At 42.1% G+C, this 19,656-nt stretch overlaps 1 protein-coding gene across 4 annotated transcripts in view; it reads right to left on the bottom strand.

Annotated features, from left to right (window-relative positions):
* Positions 1-19,656, bottom strand: part of LOC135577066 (chromodomain-helicase-DNA-binding protein 1-like) — an 88,685-nt gene that overhangs the window by 39,327 nt on the left and 29,702 nt on the right. For 3 of the 4 annotated variants that reach the window (XM_065044724.1, XM_065044726.1, XM_065044725.1), the window contains exons 3-7: positions 11,540-11,747; positions 9,325-9,426; positions 7,940-8,007; positions 5,546-5,695; positions 5,001-5,254 (exon numbers count right to left, since the gene is read on the bottom strand). In XM_065044724.1, the coding sequence (XP_064900796.1) occupies positions 5,001-5,254; positions 5,546-5,695; positions 7,940-8,007; positions 9,325-9,426; positions 11,540-11,747 (782 nt within the window). The remainder of the gene's footprint in view (positions 1-5,000; positions 5,255-5,545; positions 5,696-7,939; positions 8,008-9,324; positions 9,427-11,539; positions 11,748-19,656) is intronic. The other variant, XM_065044727.1, reaches the window with a different exon arrangement.

The raw sequence follows: 19,656 nt of genomic DNA, 5'->3' as shown, positions 1-19,656 counted from the left end.
AGAATGGCCGAGGCTGGATGGAACCTCTGGAAGTCATCTGGTCCAACCCCCATGTTCAAACAAGGTCACCTAGAGCCAGTTGCCTAAGACCATGTCCAAATGGCTTTTGAATATCTCCAAGGAGGGAAACTCCACCACCTCTCTGGACAACCTGTTCTAGTGCTCAGTCACCTTCGAGGTCAAAAAAAAGTCTTTCCTGATGTTTGGATGGACCCTCCTGTGTTTCAGTTTGTGCCCACAGCCTCTTGTCTTGTCACTGGACACCAATGGAAAGAGCCTGGCTCTGTCCTCTTTGCACCCTCCCTTCAGGTGCATATGCATTGATGAGATTCCCCCGAGCCTTCTTTTCTCTGTCCCAGCTCTCTCAGCTTTTCCTCATAGGTGAGATGCTCCAGTCCCTTCATAATCTTCATGGCCCTTCATTGGGCTCTCTCCAGCAGTGCCATCAGTCTCCTGTACTGGGGAGCACAATACTGAACAGAACACTCCAGGTATGGCCTCACCAGTGTCCCCCAGGAGCCCCAGGGTCCCTTCTGCAAAGCTGTTTCCCAGCTGGGCAGCCCCCCAGCATGTACTACATGGGATTGTTCTCCCCAGGTGCAGGACTTGATGAACTGCATGAGGTTCCTGTCAGCCCATTTCCCCAGCCTGTCAAGGTCCCTCTGGATGGCAGCACCACCCTCTGGCATACCAGCCTCTACTCCTAATTTGGTGTCATCTGCAAACATACTGATGATACACTCTGCCCTATCATCCAGATCATTAATAAAGATGTTGAACAGGATCAGACCCAGTATCAACCACTGGGTTACACTGCTAGTTACCGGCCTCCAACTAGACTTCGTACCACTGATTGCCACCCTCTGGGCCGGGCCATTCAGCATTTTCAAACCACCTCCCTCAATGCCAGCTCATCCAGCCCATACATCAACAGCTTGTCCATGAGAATCTTATGGGAGAGTGTCAAAGGCCTTCCTTAAGTCCAGTTAGACAATATTCACTGCTCTCTCCTCATCTACCTTCATCGCGGAAGGTTATTGGGTTGGTTAAGCGTGACTTCCCCTTGGTGAAGCCATGCTGACTGTTCCTGATGACCTTCTTGTCTTTCATGTGCCTGGAAATGGTTTCCAGGATTAGCTGCTTCATCACCTTCCCAGGGATCGAGGTGAGGCTGACTGGCCTGTAGTTCCCTGGGTCCTCCTTCTTGCAGATAGGAATGACATGCAAACTGGTAACAACAGCTGAGGAGAAGGCTGAGGTACTCAACAACTTTTTTGTCTCAGTCTTCACTGGAAATCTCTCTTCCCACACCTCTCAAGTGGATGGACCTCAAGGCAGGAACTGGGGGAGCAAAGTCCCTCCCACTGTAAGAGAAGATCTGGATCTAGACCACCTGAGGAACCTGAACATACATAAATCTATGGGATCTAATAAGGTGCATCCCAGAGTCCTGAGGGAATTGTCTGATGTACTTGCCAAGCCACTCTCCATGATATTTGAGAAGTCATGGCAGTCAGGTAAAGTCCCCAGTGACTGGAAAAATTGAAACATTACACCCATTTTTAAAAAGGGTAGAAAGCAGGAGCCCCTGAAACTACCGACCTTTCAGCTTCACTTCTGTGCCTAGGAAGATCATGGAACAGATCCTCTTAGAAGCTATGCTAAGGCACATGGAGGACAGGGAGGTGATTCAAGACAGCCAGCATGGCTTCACCAAGGGCAAGTCTTGCCTGAGCAACCTAGCTGCCTTCTGTGGAAGGCATCCACATCAGTGGACAAAGGAAGAGCTACAAGTGTCATCTATCTGGACTTTTGTAAGGCCTTTGACACAGTCCCCCACAACATCCTGCTCTCTAAATTAGAGATATATGAATTTGATGGAAGGGATGTTCAGTGGATAAGGAATTGGCTGGATGGTTGCATCCGGAGGGTAATGGTCAATTGTGCAATGTCCAGATGGAGATCAGTAATGACCAGTCTCCCCTCAGGGGTCTATACTGGGACCAGTCCTGTTTAATATCCTCATTAGTTACATAGACATTGGGACTGAGTGCACTCTCAGCAAATTTGAAGATGGCACCAAGCTGAGTGGTGCAGTTGATATGACTGAAGGATGGAATGCCATCCAGAGGGACCTGGACAAGCTTGAGAAGTGGGCCCATGTGAACCACATGAGGTTCAATAAGGCCAAGTGCAAGGTCCTGCACCTGGTTCAGGGAAACTCCCACTATCAATACAGGCTGGGGAACGAAAGGATTGAGAGCAGCCCTGATGAGAACGACCTGAAGGTACTGGTGGATGGAAAGCTGGACATGAGCCAGCAATGTGCACTTGCAGCCCAGAAGGCCAACTGTATCCTGGGCTGCATCAAAAGAAGTATGGCCAGCAGGTCGAGGGAGATGATTCTGCCCCTCTGCTCTGGTGAGGTCCCACCTAGAGTACTGCACCTAGCTCTGGAGTCCTCAGTGCAAGAAAGATATGGACCTGTTGGAATGGGTCCAGAGGAGGGCCACAAAAATGATCAGAGGGATGGAAAACCTCTCCTTTGAGAAAAGGATGAGACAGCTGGGGTTGTTCAGCCTGGAGAAGGTTCCTAGGAGACCTTATTGCAGTCTTTCAATACTTAAAGGAGGCTTATCAGAAAGACAGTGACAGATTTTTTATCAGGGCCTGTTGTGATAGGACAGGGGGTAATGGTTTTAAACTGAAAGAGGGCAGATTCAGAATCGATATAAGGAAGAAAATTTTTACAATGAGGGTGGTGAAACATTGGAACAGGATGCCCAGAGAGGTGGTAGATACCTCATCCCTGGAAACATCCAAGGTCAGGTTGGATGGAGCTCTAAGCAACCTGACCTAATTGAAGATGTCCCCACTCATTGCAGAGGGGATTGGACTAGATGACCTTCAAAAGGTCCCTTCTGACCCAAACCATTCTAGGACATTGGCTTTCCTCCAGTCCTCAGGCACTTCTCCCAGTTACCATGATCAATCAAAATTAGAGTAGCCTCACAGTGACATCTGGCAGCTCCCTCAGCACTTGTGGGTGCATCCCATCAGGCCCCATGAACTTATATATGTCTAGTATGCCTAAGTATTCCCTGATCTGATCCTTTTCCACCAAGGGTATATCTTCCTTGCTCCAGACTTTCCCCCAGTCTCTGGGGCCAGGGATTCCTGAAGGCTGGTCTTTTTAGTAAAGGCTGAGGTGAAGAAGGCATTCAGTACCTCAGCTTTTTCCATGTCCTGTGTTACCAGGACCCCACCCTCTTCAGTAGCATGCCCATATTGTCCCTAGTCTTCTTTTTATCACCTATATACTTATAGAGGCCCTTCCTGTTGCCTTTGATAATCCTCGCTAGATTCAGTTCCAGGTGGGGTTTGGCTTTCCTAACTGTGTCTCTGCATGCTTGGAGAGTGTCTTTGTATTCCTCCCAGGTTACCGGTCCCTGCTTCCACATTCTGTATACCTCCTTTTTGTTTTTGAGTTTTTCCAGAAGCTCCCCGTTTATCCATGCAGGCCTACTGGCATTTTTGCCTGACTTCCTGCTCATTGGAATGGGTTGCTCTTGAACTATTTCTTCCTAAACTCATTTTAATACTTCTCTCCCCCATCTTTGGAATTATGTGAGGTAAGTTTTAATTAAATACAGTCAGTATTACAGCTGAAGCACACTAGCAACAGGAAACAGGCTCATTTCTGTGCGGAGAGCCAAATAAGGAAGTGGACCCAACCAGATGCAGGGGACAGATATAGCAACAGAGTGTGGCAATAGCAAAGAACAGCACAAGCAGTAAAAACATCTGGGCATACCGAATACAAGAAGCCTAGTCCAAAAGGCTTTTAACACAGCAGTCACACTGTGCATTGGAATAAGGGGCTAGAGTAAGAATACACTGGAATTTAGGACAGTATGGAAAAAGAAAGTTGAGATGAAAGAGAGTGCAAGCTCTGAGATAGGTCAGAAACTCTATAGAGATTAGGTATAACTAATGGAAAAAAGCAGATCTGAAATGTGAGTAGCTGTCCTATCCAGTCCACTTTTTCTCCACTCCTCGTATACAATTTATAGCTATCAGGTATCAATAAACTGTACAAACAGTGATGTAACAGTATGGTATGCATTTATGCGATATGAAGTTATATTCCACTGTGCTGGTTTTGGCTGGGATAGAATTAATTTTCTTCAGATAGCATGGGGCTACGTTTTGGATTTGTGCTGAAAACAGTGTTGAAAATACAGGGATGTTTTAGTTACTGCTGAGCAATGCTTACACAGCATCAAGGCTTTTTCAGCCTCTCACACCACCTGTGGTGGTTGCAACACATAACACGTTAACATTCCATTCTGCAATACTACCCCACCGGTGAGTAGGCTGGGAGTACACATGAAGTAGGGAGGGGATGCACCTGGGACAGCTGATCCCAAATGACCAAAGGTATATTCCATACCATATGACATCATACTCAGCATATAAAGCTGGGGAAAGAAGAAGGAAGGGAGGGGGGGGTGTTTGGAGTTACGGTGTTTGTCTTCCCAAGTAACCATTATACGTGGAGCCCTGCTTTCCTGGAGATGGCTAAACACCTGCCTGCCGATGGGAAGTAGTGGATTAATTCCTTGTGTGCACAGCTTTTGCTTTACTTATTAAACTGTCTTTATATCAGTCCATGAGTTTTCTCTTTTACTCTTCTGATTCTCTCCCCCTATCCTGCCATGGGGGGAATGAGTGAGCAGCTGTGTGGTGCTTAGTTGCCAGGTGGGGTTAAACCACAACATCCACTTCATTTTTTCTTTTTGCATTACTTAGTTATTTAAGTTCTTCTATGTTTTACTTTATAGGGCTTACAAAAGAAACATCCTTATGAGTATGAAAAGCAAAATAAGATTACTTTCTGGTATTTTTAAACTTATTCTTTACAAATATCTGAGAACAACTGCTGTTTACATTGCACCACAATGCACTGCAGCATCTTAAGAACATTGATAAAAAAATACCTCCTTTTCGGCCAATTCGACTATCCATAAACTTCTCTATAGTTTCAAATTCATCTTCTTCAGGCTGTGGGACATCTTCTCCACAAACTTCCAACAAGTCATCAGAATCTGTCTTGGTTTCTTCAGCTTCTTTGTAACTAACATTGACTGTTGCCTGGCGACGAGATCCTCTCTTGTCATAGTCATCATCATCCGATGAATGAAGCTGCCTCTTTTTCTGTCCTGCAGTCTTTTTGCTGCTTTTTGCCTCAGTTCTTGAAGACAATAAGATACAACACAACAGTGGGTTTTCAACACAGACAATTATAAGCCGTGTTTGTTTCTGAATATATATATATTACATGACTGCTCAGTTACATCACTTTCGGTTTGAGTGTAAGAGGTATTCAACACAAACCACTGGTATGACATCATCTTTTCTAGCTTAAAAAAAGTCTTCAAGTTCTGCAATAAATATTAATATTTTAATTTGCCTGTGTAGTACTACAAGACTTGATTACAAATTAGAAATAGTACCAGAGTATCTAAAATGCAAGACTTCATACCTGCTTGAAGGTTTCTGGCTTTTGACTTTCTTTTTTGGCTCATAGTCAGATTCACTGTCTTCACAACTGCTTTTCTCCCTATCTTCCTCTGATTCAGAATCAGAACCAGTTCCTGATACTGACCCTGACCCAGACATTTGCCAGTCTTCACTGTATATGTTGAGAGACAAAACAGTAATTGACATTAGTTTTTTGTGTTTGTTTGTTTTTAAATCAGGTATCCACCACAGGTTTGATGCTTTAATTTCAACATTCTTCACAGAAATAAAAATGTTATAATAGTCATTTCAGCTGGAAGGACAGAAACTTATCATGAATGGATAACAGGTAATACCCAATGGCTTCAAAGAGAGTTGAATTAAGTTTTCTGTTATCAAGAGGTGGATGTAAAAAAAAGGATCAAACCAAACCAAAATTCTGGATTTCTGCATAAGTTACAGCTTTAATAACTGAATTAATTTGACATCAATAAACCTGAAGATCTTAACAAGACTTTAGCTGGAAAGATATATATTTACTGGAACTTACCTATGCTCAAGTCATAAAACCCCATAGCATTACATTTTGCAGAATCTAAAATTCTCTAATAGCTATGTTACTTGTGCCTCATGTGAATAACTAGCAACTTTAACACAGGAACTAAAAATAATGAAGAATCAGATTTGAGAAACACACAAAAGACTTGAACCATGGCAATCTGAGAGGCATTGGTTCCCAAAAGCCCCCACTGAGCTTCCAAATCAGTGCTTCACACCCATGCAAGATAGTAAGAGTAGGCCACTTGTGACTCCCGATGGCAGTATCTCTGTGCTCCTTCTTAGCTAAGATCTTTGACTTTGCAACAGGAAAGATGTACGCACTGATCAACAGTATCTTACCTCAGACACTGTTTGTACAGAGAAATAGAATCTTAATAGCTTGTCTGTCGTACATTTTTGAAAGATTGCTAAATATTTATACTACCACCTATTATCAGGTTTAGGGGTCTTTGACCAAGATACTTAAACAGTACTAATGGCCTTCAAAGGCGGAATATTGCTCAAACACCTTTTCATTACATTTCAGGTCAGGAAGCCTAAGAATCAGTGCTTTGACACTATGCATTAGTCCTAGAAGTTACGTTTTCATTGTGATCAATACATCTGTGTGTCTTGGAAAAGTTACAGAATCATCTGTCTCCTGAAAAGATTGCTTTTCTGCAAGCAGCAAATTAAAAAACACCCAAACAACAACCCTCCCAAAATAAAAACAAAAAACCCTACCCCAAACCAACCAACTTCCCCACCCTATGCAAACCCACAACCTGCATTTATTTGGAGATACAGACAATATATAAAACACAATACTCTAGGGCTTGGATCCTCTACTAAGTTATATATAGAGAAATCTGATCTGCATGTCAGATAACAACTGCAAACATACTTGTTCAAAACTGAAGCATTGGATATATGAGGTTATTTGGTTATTAGTTTCTAAACTTAAATATTTTTCCTGTGACAGAGTATGTTGTTAGGTATAATCACATGCTTAAGAAACAGAAGACTGTAAATAACAATTCACCACTAGAGAAGTAATACTTTGCATAGCAAGCTTTTTTGCCCCCCTCCCCATTTCTTGAAGATATTATATTGGCAACTCTGAATATTGAGATGATTCAGTTAACTAGAGAAGAGGAATGAGAGAATGATCCAATTTCTATACACTCTTTGTTAAAACAACAACAAACCACACAAACAAAAACAACAAAGAAAACGCACACACACAAAACCAACAACCACCCCCCCCACACACACCAAAACCACAAACTCAAATACCACAAAACCTCAAATACAAACAAAAACACACCCCCCAGGTCACTGCCAATGAGAAGGTAAGAAGGTATAGCCTTTTTCACAAACTTTTTGATGTACAGCTTAAAATCAGCTCTATTTCAGCTTAGCTTTATTGACTAGCCAAGACAATTTATTATTGTCAAGCATGTAATAATTTTTTTTGGTTTTGCCTCTAAAGTGTTTAAAAATTTGGCATGAACTACAGGATTCCAACTTAAATTTTATCTGACACAACCTACTTAAGTAGTTTCCTATTTCTTCAATAGTTTTCAGGGATGACCTTCAGCTCAAAAATATGCTGCATTTAAGATTACTTCAAAAATGAAAAGTGATGATGAATATTTTTCAATAACACTGTAGTAATACAATCTCTTTTGCTCAGAAATGAATAGTGATATATATGTTCCTTTAAGAGTATTTCTTTTAAAATATTCCAAAACTTTAATCAAAACTGAGAAGCACAAGATCATGTGTTTCAACTGCAGAGAAGTGAAGCCTGGGTAATTATAAGCATTATGTCCCCATAACAAAAAATTATGCTATTTGTGAAAAAACATCTTACTCTCTATGTGTTTTTTTCTTGGTTTCATTGGAAGAATCATCTGCAGAATCTTCACTGCTCAATGAATCCTGCAGATGAAGATAAGAAAATATAAGATTCATTACCACAAAAAAAAGAAGTAATTTTAGTATTAAAAAGATAACTCAGCTCCCACTTTCAAACTGAAATAATATTCTTCATGTCTTATCCTATTCATCCCCCTCAGTGTACCCACTGATACTAAATAAGATCAAGATTGCTATTGATTTTGTATTTCTCCATCTATGAATATAACATCTGAGGAACTCTCGAAAACACTACAAAAAACCTATCTTAAAATATAATCATTGTGCCTACATGTAGTCATATTTTAGACAACTGCATTTTAATAAATCAAGATGAAGTTTCTATCAAAAGCCTGCCCTTTGAGAGCTCTCTCACCTTTCATATCCTTTCACATTTAAACACCACTAAGAAAATTTTGAGAATAGCACGTATGTTTCTCCTCTCTTCAGTCCTAAACAAATAATAAATAAATCGATGAACCCTCTTAAAATTATTTTCCTAAAACCAATCTCACAGAGATTAAATTTAGATAATTTTTATCCTGTAAAAGATTCTTCAGAAAAAGAGTACTTAGCAACAGCTCTAAACTAATATTTTAAGTATTAATATATATGATTAACTCCTTTGTTTAGTTCTAATGACGAGCAGCTAAATCTGATTAAAAAAAGACATCCAGAGTAATGATTAGACTTGTGATCACAATGCTTTTTTTTTTTTTTTAAATAATGAAGGAAATATGAAAGTCTGCTTTTAAATAAATTCTAATTCACAGTCACTAGTGTCCTTAAAAGATATTCCTGCTGCACAAAATCATCTTTGGTTTAGCCTATGGTTTAGGTTTTTAAAATCTCTAAAATTGAATTATGGTTCTTAAAATACAAGAATTCTTTTATAACTGTTACAAAAGTTGAAAAAAATCTAGCTTTCTTCTCCATATAGCATTTTTGAAATCTGCAGCAGCTACCTGTAAATAGAAACAATAGTGGAACAGTCTTTTAGTATTTTTAACTGTCTTTATGGAACTCAGAAGGCAGAAATACAATGAAAGTTAATACTACGTGACTTGAAAATTTTGTCCATACATCACAGAATATGTAACTAAAAATATCGATCTAAACTGCTATCATTTTGGCACAACTCACCTGAAAATATGCAACTAAATATTTTATCCCCTCTGTTTCCTTATAAAAAGTTGTTTGAACATAACTTTTTGTAGGCTAAACCCAAACTTTTTAAACACACACACACTTAGAACTTGGTTCTACATAATTTTATTCTAACATATGGAGTAACATAACATGCATGTTTACATTTTATTTACTAACTTATATGTTATTCACCTCTTCTGAACCACTGTCTGATGAGGCTGCATTCTGCTGTTGTTGCTTCTTGAGCACTGCTGATCTCTGCACAGCAAGTATACTTGGACTGGACTTCCAAAACTGAATTGGAATTCAAATACAAGAGTCATTTAAACCTACTGAAACATTAAAGTTTACCACATACTTACTTTTCTTAAGATGAGCAGCATCACTATTAATTCTATTAATAATAAAAAACTCACTATAAAATACCACATGTATTTATAATATTGGATAGCATTTTAAAGTAGCGACACTTCTGCAGAAAGGAATGTTATATGAGAATTGCTGGCAAAAATTTTACAGTAAGTATAACAAGAGTTGTGCAGGCCTCTGTATTATTAAGATAACTTTTTTAAAGTAAATTTTTAAACTGATCTATTTAAGTCCTTTCAAGCCACTTAGCTGATATATTTTTGCTTCATATGGAAATACCAAAGTATATAGAATCATAGAATATCTTGAGTTGGAAGGGACCCATAACGATCATTGAGTCCAACTCCTTGCTCCTCGCAGGACTACCTAAAATTAAATCATATGACTAAGAGTATCGTCCAGACACTCCTTGAACTCTGACAGGCTTGGTGCTGTGACCACTTCCCTGGGGAGCCTGTTCCAGTGACCTACCTCCTTCTCAGTGAAGAACTTTTTCCTATTGTCCAATCTGAACTTCCCTTGATGCAGCTTTCCTCATGTCCTATCACACTGTTCACCAGAGAAAGATCAGCACCTCCCCCTCTGCTGCCCCTCTTGAGAAAGTTGTAGACTGTGATGAGGTCACCCCTCAGCCTTCTCTAAGCTAACAAACCAAGTGACCTCAGCCATTCCTCAAGTCTTGCCTTTGAGACATTTCACCATCTTGGTTGCCCTCCTCTGGACACACTAATAGTTTCATGTCCTTCTTATATTGAGGTGCCCAACACTGCACGCTATACTCAAGGAGGGGCCACACCAGTGCAGTGTAGAGTGGGACAATCACCTCTCTCAAACAGCTAGCTATGCTGTGCTTGATGCACCCCAGGACATGGCTGGCCCTTTTGACTGCCCAGGTGCACTGCTGACTCATATTCAACTTGCCATCAACCCAAACCCCCAGATCTCTTTCTGCAGGGCTGCTCTCCAGCCTCTCATCTCTCATTTTATACATATAACCAGGATTACCCCATCCCAGGTGCTCTTGTTAAGTTTCATATGGTTGTTGATTGCCCAGCTCTCTAGTTTATCCAGATCTCTCTGTAAGGCCTCTCTACCCTTAAAGGAGTCCACAACTCCTCCTAATTTAGTATCATTGGAAAACTTACTTAATGTACATTCAATTCCTGTGCCCAGATCACTTATAAAAACATTGAAAACAACTGGCCCTAATACTGAGCCCTGGGGAACCCCAGTGTTAACTGGCTGCCATCCTGATGTAACTCTATTTCCTGTGACTCTTTGAGCCCGAACCATCAACCAATTGTTTACCCAATGTATTATGGACTTGTCTAGCTGTGTGCTGGACATTTTGTCCAGAAGGATACTGTAAAAGACATTATCAAAACAGCAACAAAAAATATAAAAAAACAAACAAACAAAAAAACCAGCAACAAAAACAAACACCAAGCCACCACACACACACACAAAAATCCTTAATAGCCTTTGAATCTTACAGTAGGAAATATTTTATTACCTTTCATATATATCATATATCATCCAAAATAAGGCCTTATTACACAGTGAAACAAAGGAGAGTTTAGGTAACTTTCATCCATTGCATTTAAGAGATTTCTAAACACCGCTTTTTTTTTTTCTCTAAATTTGGTAGACTTTTTCCCCATACAGAAGACAAGCCATATCTAAGACTGAAATTGTTGCACAGTCATTTATTGATATGAAGAAACTAAGCATTAGAGAGACAACTTATTTTAGAAATAACATTATGTGTGGCTTTTTCTTCAAAAATATGCAATAAGTTAATAGGTGCTTCTGTGTGATAAAACTCTGGTAATTATCTAATTGTAGGTATTTACAGAGATGAGAATTTAAGAGCCCAATGTTTGTTATGAGAGCTAAGCATGTGCATTCACCCAATCAAGTTAAAATTCTAAGTAAAAATTAGGGGGGGTTTGTTCGTTTAAATTAAAACTGCTCTTGTAACTACTCTGCACAAAGTGTTTTTTCCCCAAAAAGGGTTAATTTATATGTTTTGTTTTACCTCAGATCCATCAACTTTTGGTGGTGGTTTAGCTTGAACTTGTTTCTTCTCTCTAGATGTGTCAGACTCTGATTCCAATTGACTGCCTGACTCTGAACCAGACTCAGAGTCACTGCTACCTGATTGACTGCTACTTCCATCACTACTGCTTCCAGAGCTTGAACCAGATCCAGAAGCTGATGCCGACCCAGAATCATCATCTGATTGGCTGCAATTAGAAGTTAACAGGATATTATACAATGGATAACTAAACAGGATTTTTTTTAAAGTCACATTAAAAAGACTCTAGCTTTACCTATAAATCAGTTGTTAGGTTAGCCCAGACACATGGATATCATACAAATGAACGCACTGAATTAAATAAATTAGAAATGAAAATTCAGTTTAATCAGATACTTTTCAATAAACTAAGAGAGAGAGAGAAGAAGCGAGAGAGAGGGAGAAGCAAGAGAGTAGCGAGAGATGAGGGGGGGGAAGAGGGAGGGGGAGAGAGAGAGAAGCAGGAGGGAGAGCAAAGAAGCATGAGAGAGGCAAGAAGAGAGAGAAAAGCATGAGAGAGAGAAACGTGCGTGAGAGAGAAGTTCAAGAAGTGGGAGCAGGTGAGAAGTGAGAGCAAGAAGCAAGAGTGAAGCACAAAGCTAAAGTGTGGGAATACAATGGAAGATTGGCGAGGACAATAATTGTAAATAGGCTCAAGCAACTGCAGCTGGGGTGTAGAATAACACATATATCACACTAATTGTTCTTTAGCCTTGTGTGCTTGACGATATAGAACCTCTCTGTTTAGATAACATAGGCCTGTGAAAGACTTAGATGCACCTTATCGAACATCCTTGAAGTTCCTGCTCTGCTTCAGGCAAAGATCAAAGCAGCGTAGTAAACTGCGCCTGCGTGAATCCCAGCAGGCTCTGTGACCTAGCAAGGACTGAGCTTTGCAAGTGCCTGCATTCCCACTTGTGTACCTCTGCCCAGGTGCTTAGGTGCTTTTTCGGGGATCCCCTGGTTATAGCGAGGTAATGAAAATAAATTTACTCTTTGCATTTAATCCATGGTTTGTGGCTTTTCCTGCGACCTGCCTATGTCAGCTCACACAGAGAGCATTAATCATTTATGTAAAGGAGTCAAACAAGGGCATTTCTCACCCACCCAAATCCTTACTTAGCTCTATCAAGCCCCACATATTTTTGTGTATACACACACACGATTGTTTTAAGTCTTTTTAGATCAGCAGTGTATGTGTTCCCCAATTTTTTTTTTTGAGCATGCATTTCTTCAAAGCAAATATAAACTCAGTTTTGCTTCCCCAGTTTTACTCTTTTTCATAAAAACAACAGGGTAAGAAAGTATCTTTAAGGAAGTACTTGCAAACTACACTTTATGTTGTGATTTGGACCAACTGTATACAAAATATGACCAAACACTTTATTAAGTTGTTTATAAAAGTAACTGGAAAACCAGAAGTGTGTTGTCAAACACAGTAAAAATCCATGCAGACTATCTTAATACTGTTAGAATAACAGCAGTAAAATTCCCCACACAAACTCTGAATTTGTCACTGATTATATGACTTGTGCCAAGTCATATAATAAGTGATCTTAGCACATTCTTGAGCCACTGGATTATTGCACCTGTACATTCATTTCACACTAGATTTAACATATTTAAATAGAATAATATTTAAAGTTAAACATTTATTTCATGACAAAACAAAACACACACACACAAAACAACCAACCAACCAACAATAGAGTTTTTTTTTTCTTAAACCTAGAGGAAAAATATATTTATATACACACATATACAAAACTAAAATGGAAAACTGTGAACAGGGCGTGCAACAAGGGATCAAGAGGGCATCGCAGTTTGTTCAGCAGTTCACACAGAAGGGTGTGTGAGAAGGGCTGTGCACCCTGCTTGTAAGCCCAGGGAAGTGCTCTAGGTCTCTGCTGGGATGGAGGGCACTCGCCACAGAGTTAAAAACAGTGTTCCTGCAGAGAAAGCCCCTGAGATGTCTGACGCTTCCACCCAGGCACAACTACTAAGGAAGGAGACTTGAGTACAGATGGTAGGTTGCAATGAGTGCCCAGACCCTTCTCCTGAAGAAAAGATAAGTACCTGCAAAAGATGTGCACAGGTTGATGATCTATTGTGTCAGGTGGCCGAAGTTGCAGGAAAACAGTTAAAAGGCTGTGCAGTCAGTATTAGAGGGGCTGCGACGGAGATAAGTGGTTTCAGAACCATGCTCCTGTGGCAGACACCACAAAGATCGAGGCACCTTGGACCCTGGTGACCCACAAAAGCAGGACTCTGCTTCAGTCCCCACCTTCCAGCATTATAATCAAAACCAGATATGAAGCTTTAACAACTGTAGACACCCACAAGCAAGGTCTGCAAGGAGAAACTGTACCAGCAGCACACTGTGGATACCATCAAAAGAAATGACAGGTGCTTGTAGTGGGTAACTCTCTGTTAAGGGGCACTGAGGCACCCATCTACCAGCCTGACAGGGAATTATGTGAGTTGTGCTGCCTTCCAGGAGCTAAGATCCGAGATGTTGCTGAGAGGGTGCCACAACTTGTCAAGAGCATAGACTACTATCCATTGCTACTCTTTCATGTGAGCACACATGACACTGAAAGATGGAATCTGGGCAGAATCAAGGAAAAAGCCCTGGGGGTGCAAGCAAAAAGTATTGGTCCCCAAGTTATCTTTTCTTCCATTTTACCAGTTAGAGAAAAGGGGGCAGCCAGAAATAGACATATAATGCAAAACAACTTCTGGCTTCATGGATGATGCTGTAGTGAGGGTTTTGGCTTCTATGACAATGAGACATTCTTCCATGACTATAGCCTGTTAGGGAGGGATGGGATCCACCTGTATAGAAGAGGCAAATGAATCTTTGGAAGCAGGCTGGCCAACTTCGTGAGGCACTCTTTAAACTGAAGGACTCGGGGGGTGGGGTCCAAAGTGGCAATGCTCACACCATTGCAACCAACTGAGGAATAAGCCAGGCCAAACAGAGCAGTGACAAATCTTCCTTAGCTGCCTCTCAAGATAAGAACCAGAAGACCAATCACCTCAAGTGTATGTATACCAATACACACAGCCTAGGGAACAAACAGGAGGAACTGGAGCTTCATGTCCAGTCAGAAAGTTATGATATCATAGGAATAACTGAAACATGGTGGGACAACTCACATGACTAGAGGATCGTGATGGACAGCTATAGGCTGTTTCGTAAACACAGGCAGGAAAGAAGACAAGGAGAAGGAGTCACACTCTATGTTAAGAAGAACCTGTATGTATAGAAGTCAACTACTGAATGCCTCAGAGTCAGGATCAGAGGGGTCATCTCCAAGGAGGATCTTACAGTAGGTGTCTGCTACCGACCTCCAAACCAAGACGATAAAGTCAATGAAGCAATATTTGGGTTACTTAAGCATGCTTTGGGTCAGCAGAACTTATGGGGGACTTCAACTACCCAGACATTTGTTGGAAGAACAATACAGCAGCTCACATGTCATCCATCAAGTTCCTGGAATACATAGAGGACTGCTTCCTCATACAAATGTTAGATGTGCCAACCAGGAATGAGGCACTGCTGGACTTGCTACTCACAAACCAAGAAAACCTGCTTTGTAATATCTTGGTTAGTGATAGCCTTGACTGCAGCAATCACAATGTTGTGGAGTTTGGGATCCTGCTGAGCACACTGAAAGTTAGTACTAAGACAAAGGTTTTAGATTTCAGAAGAGCAAACTTCAGCTTGCTCAGAGCTCAGTTGGGAGGGATTCTGTGGGAAGCTTCTGTGGAGAATAAAGGAGCTAGTGAGTGATGGAAGTTTTTCAAGAACGCTCTCCTGGAAACACAAAAACAGTTCATCTCCTTTAAAGGTAACAGAATGTTGTGGTTTAACCTGGCAAGCAGCTAAACACCACACGCAGCCATTCACATACTCTCCCACCACCACAGTGGGATGGGGGAGACAATCGGAAAAAAGATAAACCTTGTGGGTTAAGATAAAGACAGTTTAATAGGACAGAAAGGGAAATAATAATAATAACAACAATAATAAAAGAATACATAAAAGAAGTGATGCACAATGCAATTGCTCACCACCCGTTAGCTGATATCCAACCAGTTCCTGAGTAGCATTTCCCCCAGCCAGCTTCCTCCACAATATATACTGAGCATGTCGTCATATGGTATCAAATATCCCTTTGGCCAGTTTGGGTCATCTGTCCTGGCTGTGCCCTCTCCCAGCTTCTTGTGCACCTGGCACAGCGTGAGAAGCTGAAAAGTCCTTAACTGCTTAGCAACAACTAAAACATCAGTGTATTACCAACATTATTCTCATTCTGAATCCAAAACACAGCACTATAGCAGCTACTAGGAAGAAAACTAACTCTATCCCAGCCAAAACCAGGACAGCAAAGTAGGTGGACCAAGAGACCCCCTTGGCTTAACTGCAAGCTTCTAAGTCTGCTCAAAACCAAGAGGAGTACCAGAGGTGGAAAAGCAGATGAATACCTATTGAGAACTACAAGGGCATTGCCAGGGCATGCAGAGATACAGTTAGAAAAGCAAAAGCTCAGCTCAAATTGAAATTGGCCAGAGATGTCAAAAACCAAAATAAAGGGTTCTTCAGGTGCGTAAACAAGCAGAAACAGAAAGAAAGTATTGGCCCACTGTTAAACAGCAGAGGTGAAATAGTCACCAACAACACTGAAAAGGCAGAGGTTCTCAACACTTTCTTCACCTCTGTCTTTACCAGCACTGTTGGACCCCAGGCCTTGGGAACAGAAATCCAGGTTGATGCTAATGCAGACCCACCGTTAGTGAAGGAAGAGTTGGTATGTGAACTATTACAGGAGCTTGACCCCTACAAATCAATGGGCCATTACAGTATCCACCCGAGCGTGTTAATAGAGCTGGCTGACGTCATTGTGAGGTCGCTCTCCCTAATCTTTGAGAAGTAATGGAGATTAGGGGACATTCCAGAAGACTGGAAGAAGGCTAATGTCACGTATAACGTGGGATCACCTATGACCCTCTACCACATAATTCAGATTAAACCCTAGTAATTCAGATGCTAACCCTAGGAGGAAGGATGGAATACATAGTTACACACATGCATATGCTAAAAACAAGCAAACAAACAAACAAAACAAACTTACATCTGTCATCTCCTTGCAAACAGATGGGGAACCAAGGAAGAAACAACTTCAAAATTTCACTTTAAATGCTCCTACATTTACTCTGAATTTCAGCAATTTTCACACAATTTAAAAAATGGTACAAAGCAGCAGTATGAACTATCACAGCTGAAGCCAAGCAACTTGAAAACACAGTTTTGGTCCTCAAACAATATATTTGCCTGCTGGTGAATGATGCTCCACGAGAATAACTTATTTTGACATTGCTATTACAACTCTCTCCAACTTTCCCCCAACAGAGCACCCCCTTAGTGGTGTTAGTGCAGTTTGTAGAAAGAACAGATTCAGCTTTTAAAAAACATCCTACCAACTTAGGAAACTAACTAAATACATTTCAAATGAAAAGGGTTTTTTGTTGTTTTCAATTTTAGTACATGGACACACATTTCATCATGACAGACCAGAGTTGCTTTTACAAGTGCTTAAAATGCTAAAAAAATAACCAAACACGACAAAAAAAGAAGGGTGATTGTAATAGAAAATTTCCTTCTGAAAGGAACAGAGGGCCCAATATGCAGAGTTGACCCTCATCTTAGGGAAGTTTGTAGTCTACCTGGAGCCCGGATCAAGGATATTGCTAGAGAGCTCCCCAAACTGGTGCACCCGACAGACTACTACCCGCTGCTGGTCTTCCAGACAGATGGGGAGGAAGCTGCTTCCCGTAGTCTGAGGGGAATGAAGAACGATTTCAAGGTCTTGGGAAGGATGGTGAAAGACTCAGGGGCTCAAGTGATCTTCTCTTCACTCCTTCCATCTTCAAGTGACGATGCAGGACGGAATAGGAAAATTCAGTCTCTTAATGGTTGGCTCCAAGACTGGTGCTACAGGCAGGGCTTTGGATTTTTTGATAATGGTTGGTTTTATAAGACACCAGTCCGGACAGTGTCACGCAGGAAAGGTTTATCTCGCAGGGGCAAAAGGATGCTGGGGCAGGAATTAGCTGGGCTCATTTGGAGAGCTTTAAACTAGGCTCGAAGGGGGATGGGGTTGTAGCTGGGCTTGTCCCAGTGGGGCAGCATTCTAAAACTGATGAGGACCGGGTGGCCTCCTATGCCCCTAGGGAGAAATTGGTGTGCTCTGCTCGCTTCCTGAAATGCCTGTACACCAATGCGCGCAGCATGGGGAATAAGCAGGAGGAGTTAGAATCCTATGTTCGGTTGGGAGATTATGATCTGGTGGCAATTACGGAAACATGGTGGGACAGTTCACATGACTGGAATGTGGTCATGGATGGCTATGCCCTTTTCAGGAAAGACAGGCCAGCCAGGCGTGGTGGTGGAGTTGCTCTCTATGTGAGAGAGCAACTACAATGTACTAAATTCTGCCCAGGAGTGGATGATGAGCGAGTTGAGAGTGTATGGGTCAGGATCAAGGGACAGGCTGGCATGGGTGACACTGTTGTGGGCGTCTGTTACAGGCCACCAGATCAGGCTGGGGAAGTTGATGAGGCCTTCTATGGGCAGTTGAGAGTGGCCTCACAGTCACAGGCCCTGGTTGTTGTGGGGGATTTTAACTTCCCTGATGTTTGCTGGAAGGACCATTCAGCCAGCCAGCCACAGTCCAGGAGGTTCCTCCAGTGCATTGATGATAACTTCCTCATGCAGATGGTGGAGGAGCCGACTAGGAGAGGTGCACTGCTGGATCTCATCCTCACTAACAAGGAGGGTCTGGTCGAAGCAGTAAAGGTTGAGGGCTGCCTGGGTTGCAGTGACCACGAGATGGTGGAGTTCAGCATCTTGGGTGGCAGGAACAGAATAGCAAGTAGAATTGCAACCCTGGACTTTAGCAGGGCTAACTTTGGCCTTTTCAAGCAATTGCCGGGGGAAATCCCATGGGCAAGACTGCTTGAAGGAAAAGGGGCCCAAGATAGATGGATTGCATTCAGAGATTGCTTCTTCCACGCTCAGGATCAGAGCATCCCCACACGAAGGAAGTCAAGGAAGGGAGCCAGGAGGCCTGCGTGCTTGAATAGGGATCTGTTGGGTATGCTCAAGCAGAAGAGGAGAGTTTACAGGTCATGGAAGCAGGGGCTGGCCACTTGGGAAGAATATAAGGCTGCTGTTAGAGGATGTAGGAAGGCAGCTAGGATAGCCAAGGCCTCCTTAGAATTACAGCTGGCGAGAGGGGTCAAGGACAGCAAAAAGAACTTTTTCAAATGCATAGCAGATAAAACTAACACCAGAGGCAATGTAGGCCCACTGATGAATGGGGTGGGTGCCCTGGTGGCAGAAGATACAGAGAAGGCAGAATTACTGAATGCCTTCTTTGTCTCTGTCTACTCTGCCGGAGGCTGTCCTGGGGAGCCCTGTACCCCTGAGACCCCGGATGAAGCCAGGTCAATGGAGGAGTTTGCTTTAGTCGATGAGGACTGGGCTAGGGAGCAATTAAATAGTCTGGACATCCATAAATCCATGGGTCCAGATGGGATGCATCCGCGGGTGCTGAGGGAGCTGGCTGAAGTCACTGCTGGACCGCTCTCCATCATCTTTGCCAAGTCTTGGGAAACGGGGGAGGTGCCCGAGGATTGGAGGAAAGCAAATGTCACTCCAGTCTTCATAAAGGGCAAGAGGGAGGACCCGGGTAATTATAGACCGGTCAGCCTCACCTCTGTCCCTGGGAAAGTAATGAAACGGCTTATCCTTGGTGCCATCTCAAGGCATATCAAGGATAAGAGGGCTAATAGGGGCAGTCAGCATGGCTTTACCAAGGGTAAGTCATGCTTGACCAACCTCATAGCCTTTTATGAGGACATAATGAGGTGGATGGATGATGGCAGAGCGGTGGATGTGGTCTACCTTGACTTCAGTAAAGCCTTTGACACAGTCTCCCACAGCATCCTCACAGCTAAGTTGAGGAGGTGTGGTCTAGACAAAGGACTAGTGAGGTGGGTTGCAAACTGGC

The sequence above is a fragment of the Columba livia genome, chromosome W (assembly GCF_036013475.1).
Source record: "Columba livia isolate bColLiv1 breed racing homer chromosome W, bColLiv1.pat.W.v2, whole genome shotgun sequence".
Taxonomy (NCBI): Eukaryota; Metazoa; Chordata; class Aves; order Columbiformes; family Columbidae; genus Columba; species Columba livia.
Note: the sequence above shows the minus strand (reverse complement) of the source record. Positions and strands in the feature narration are given on the sequence as shown.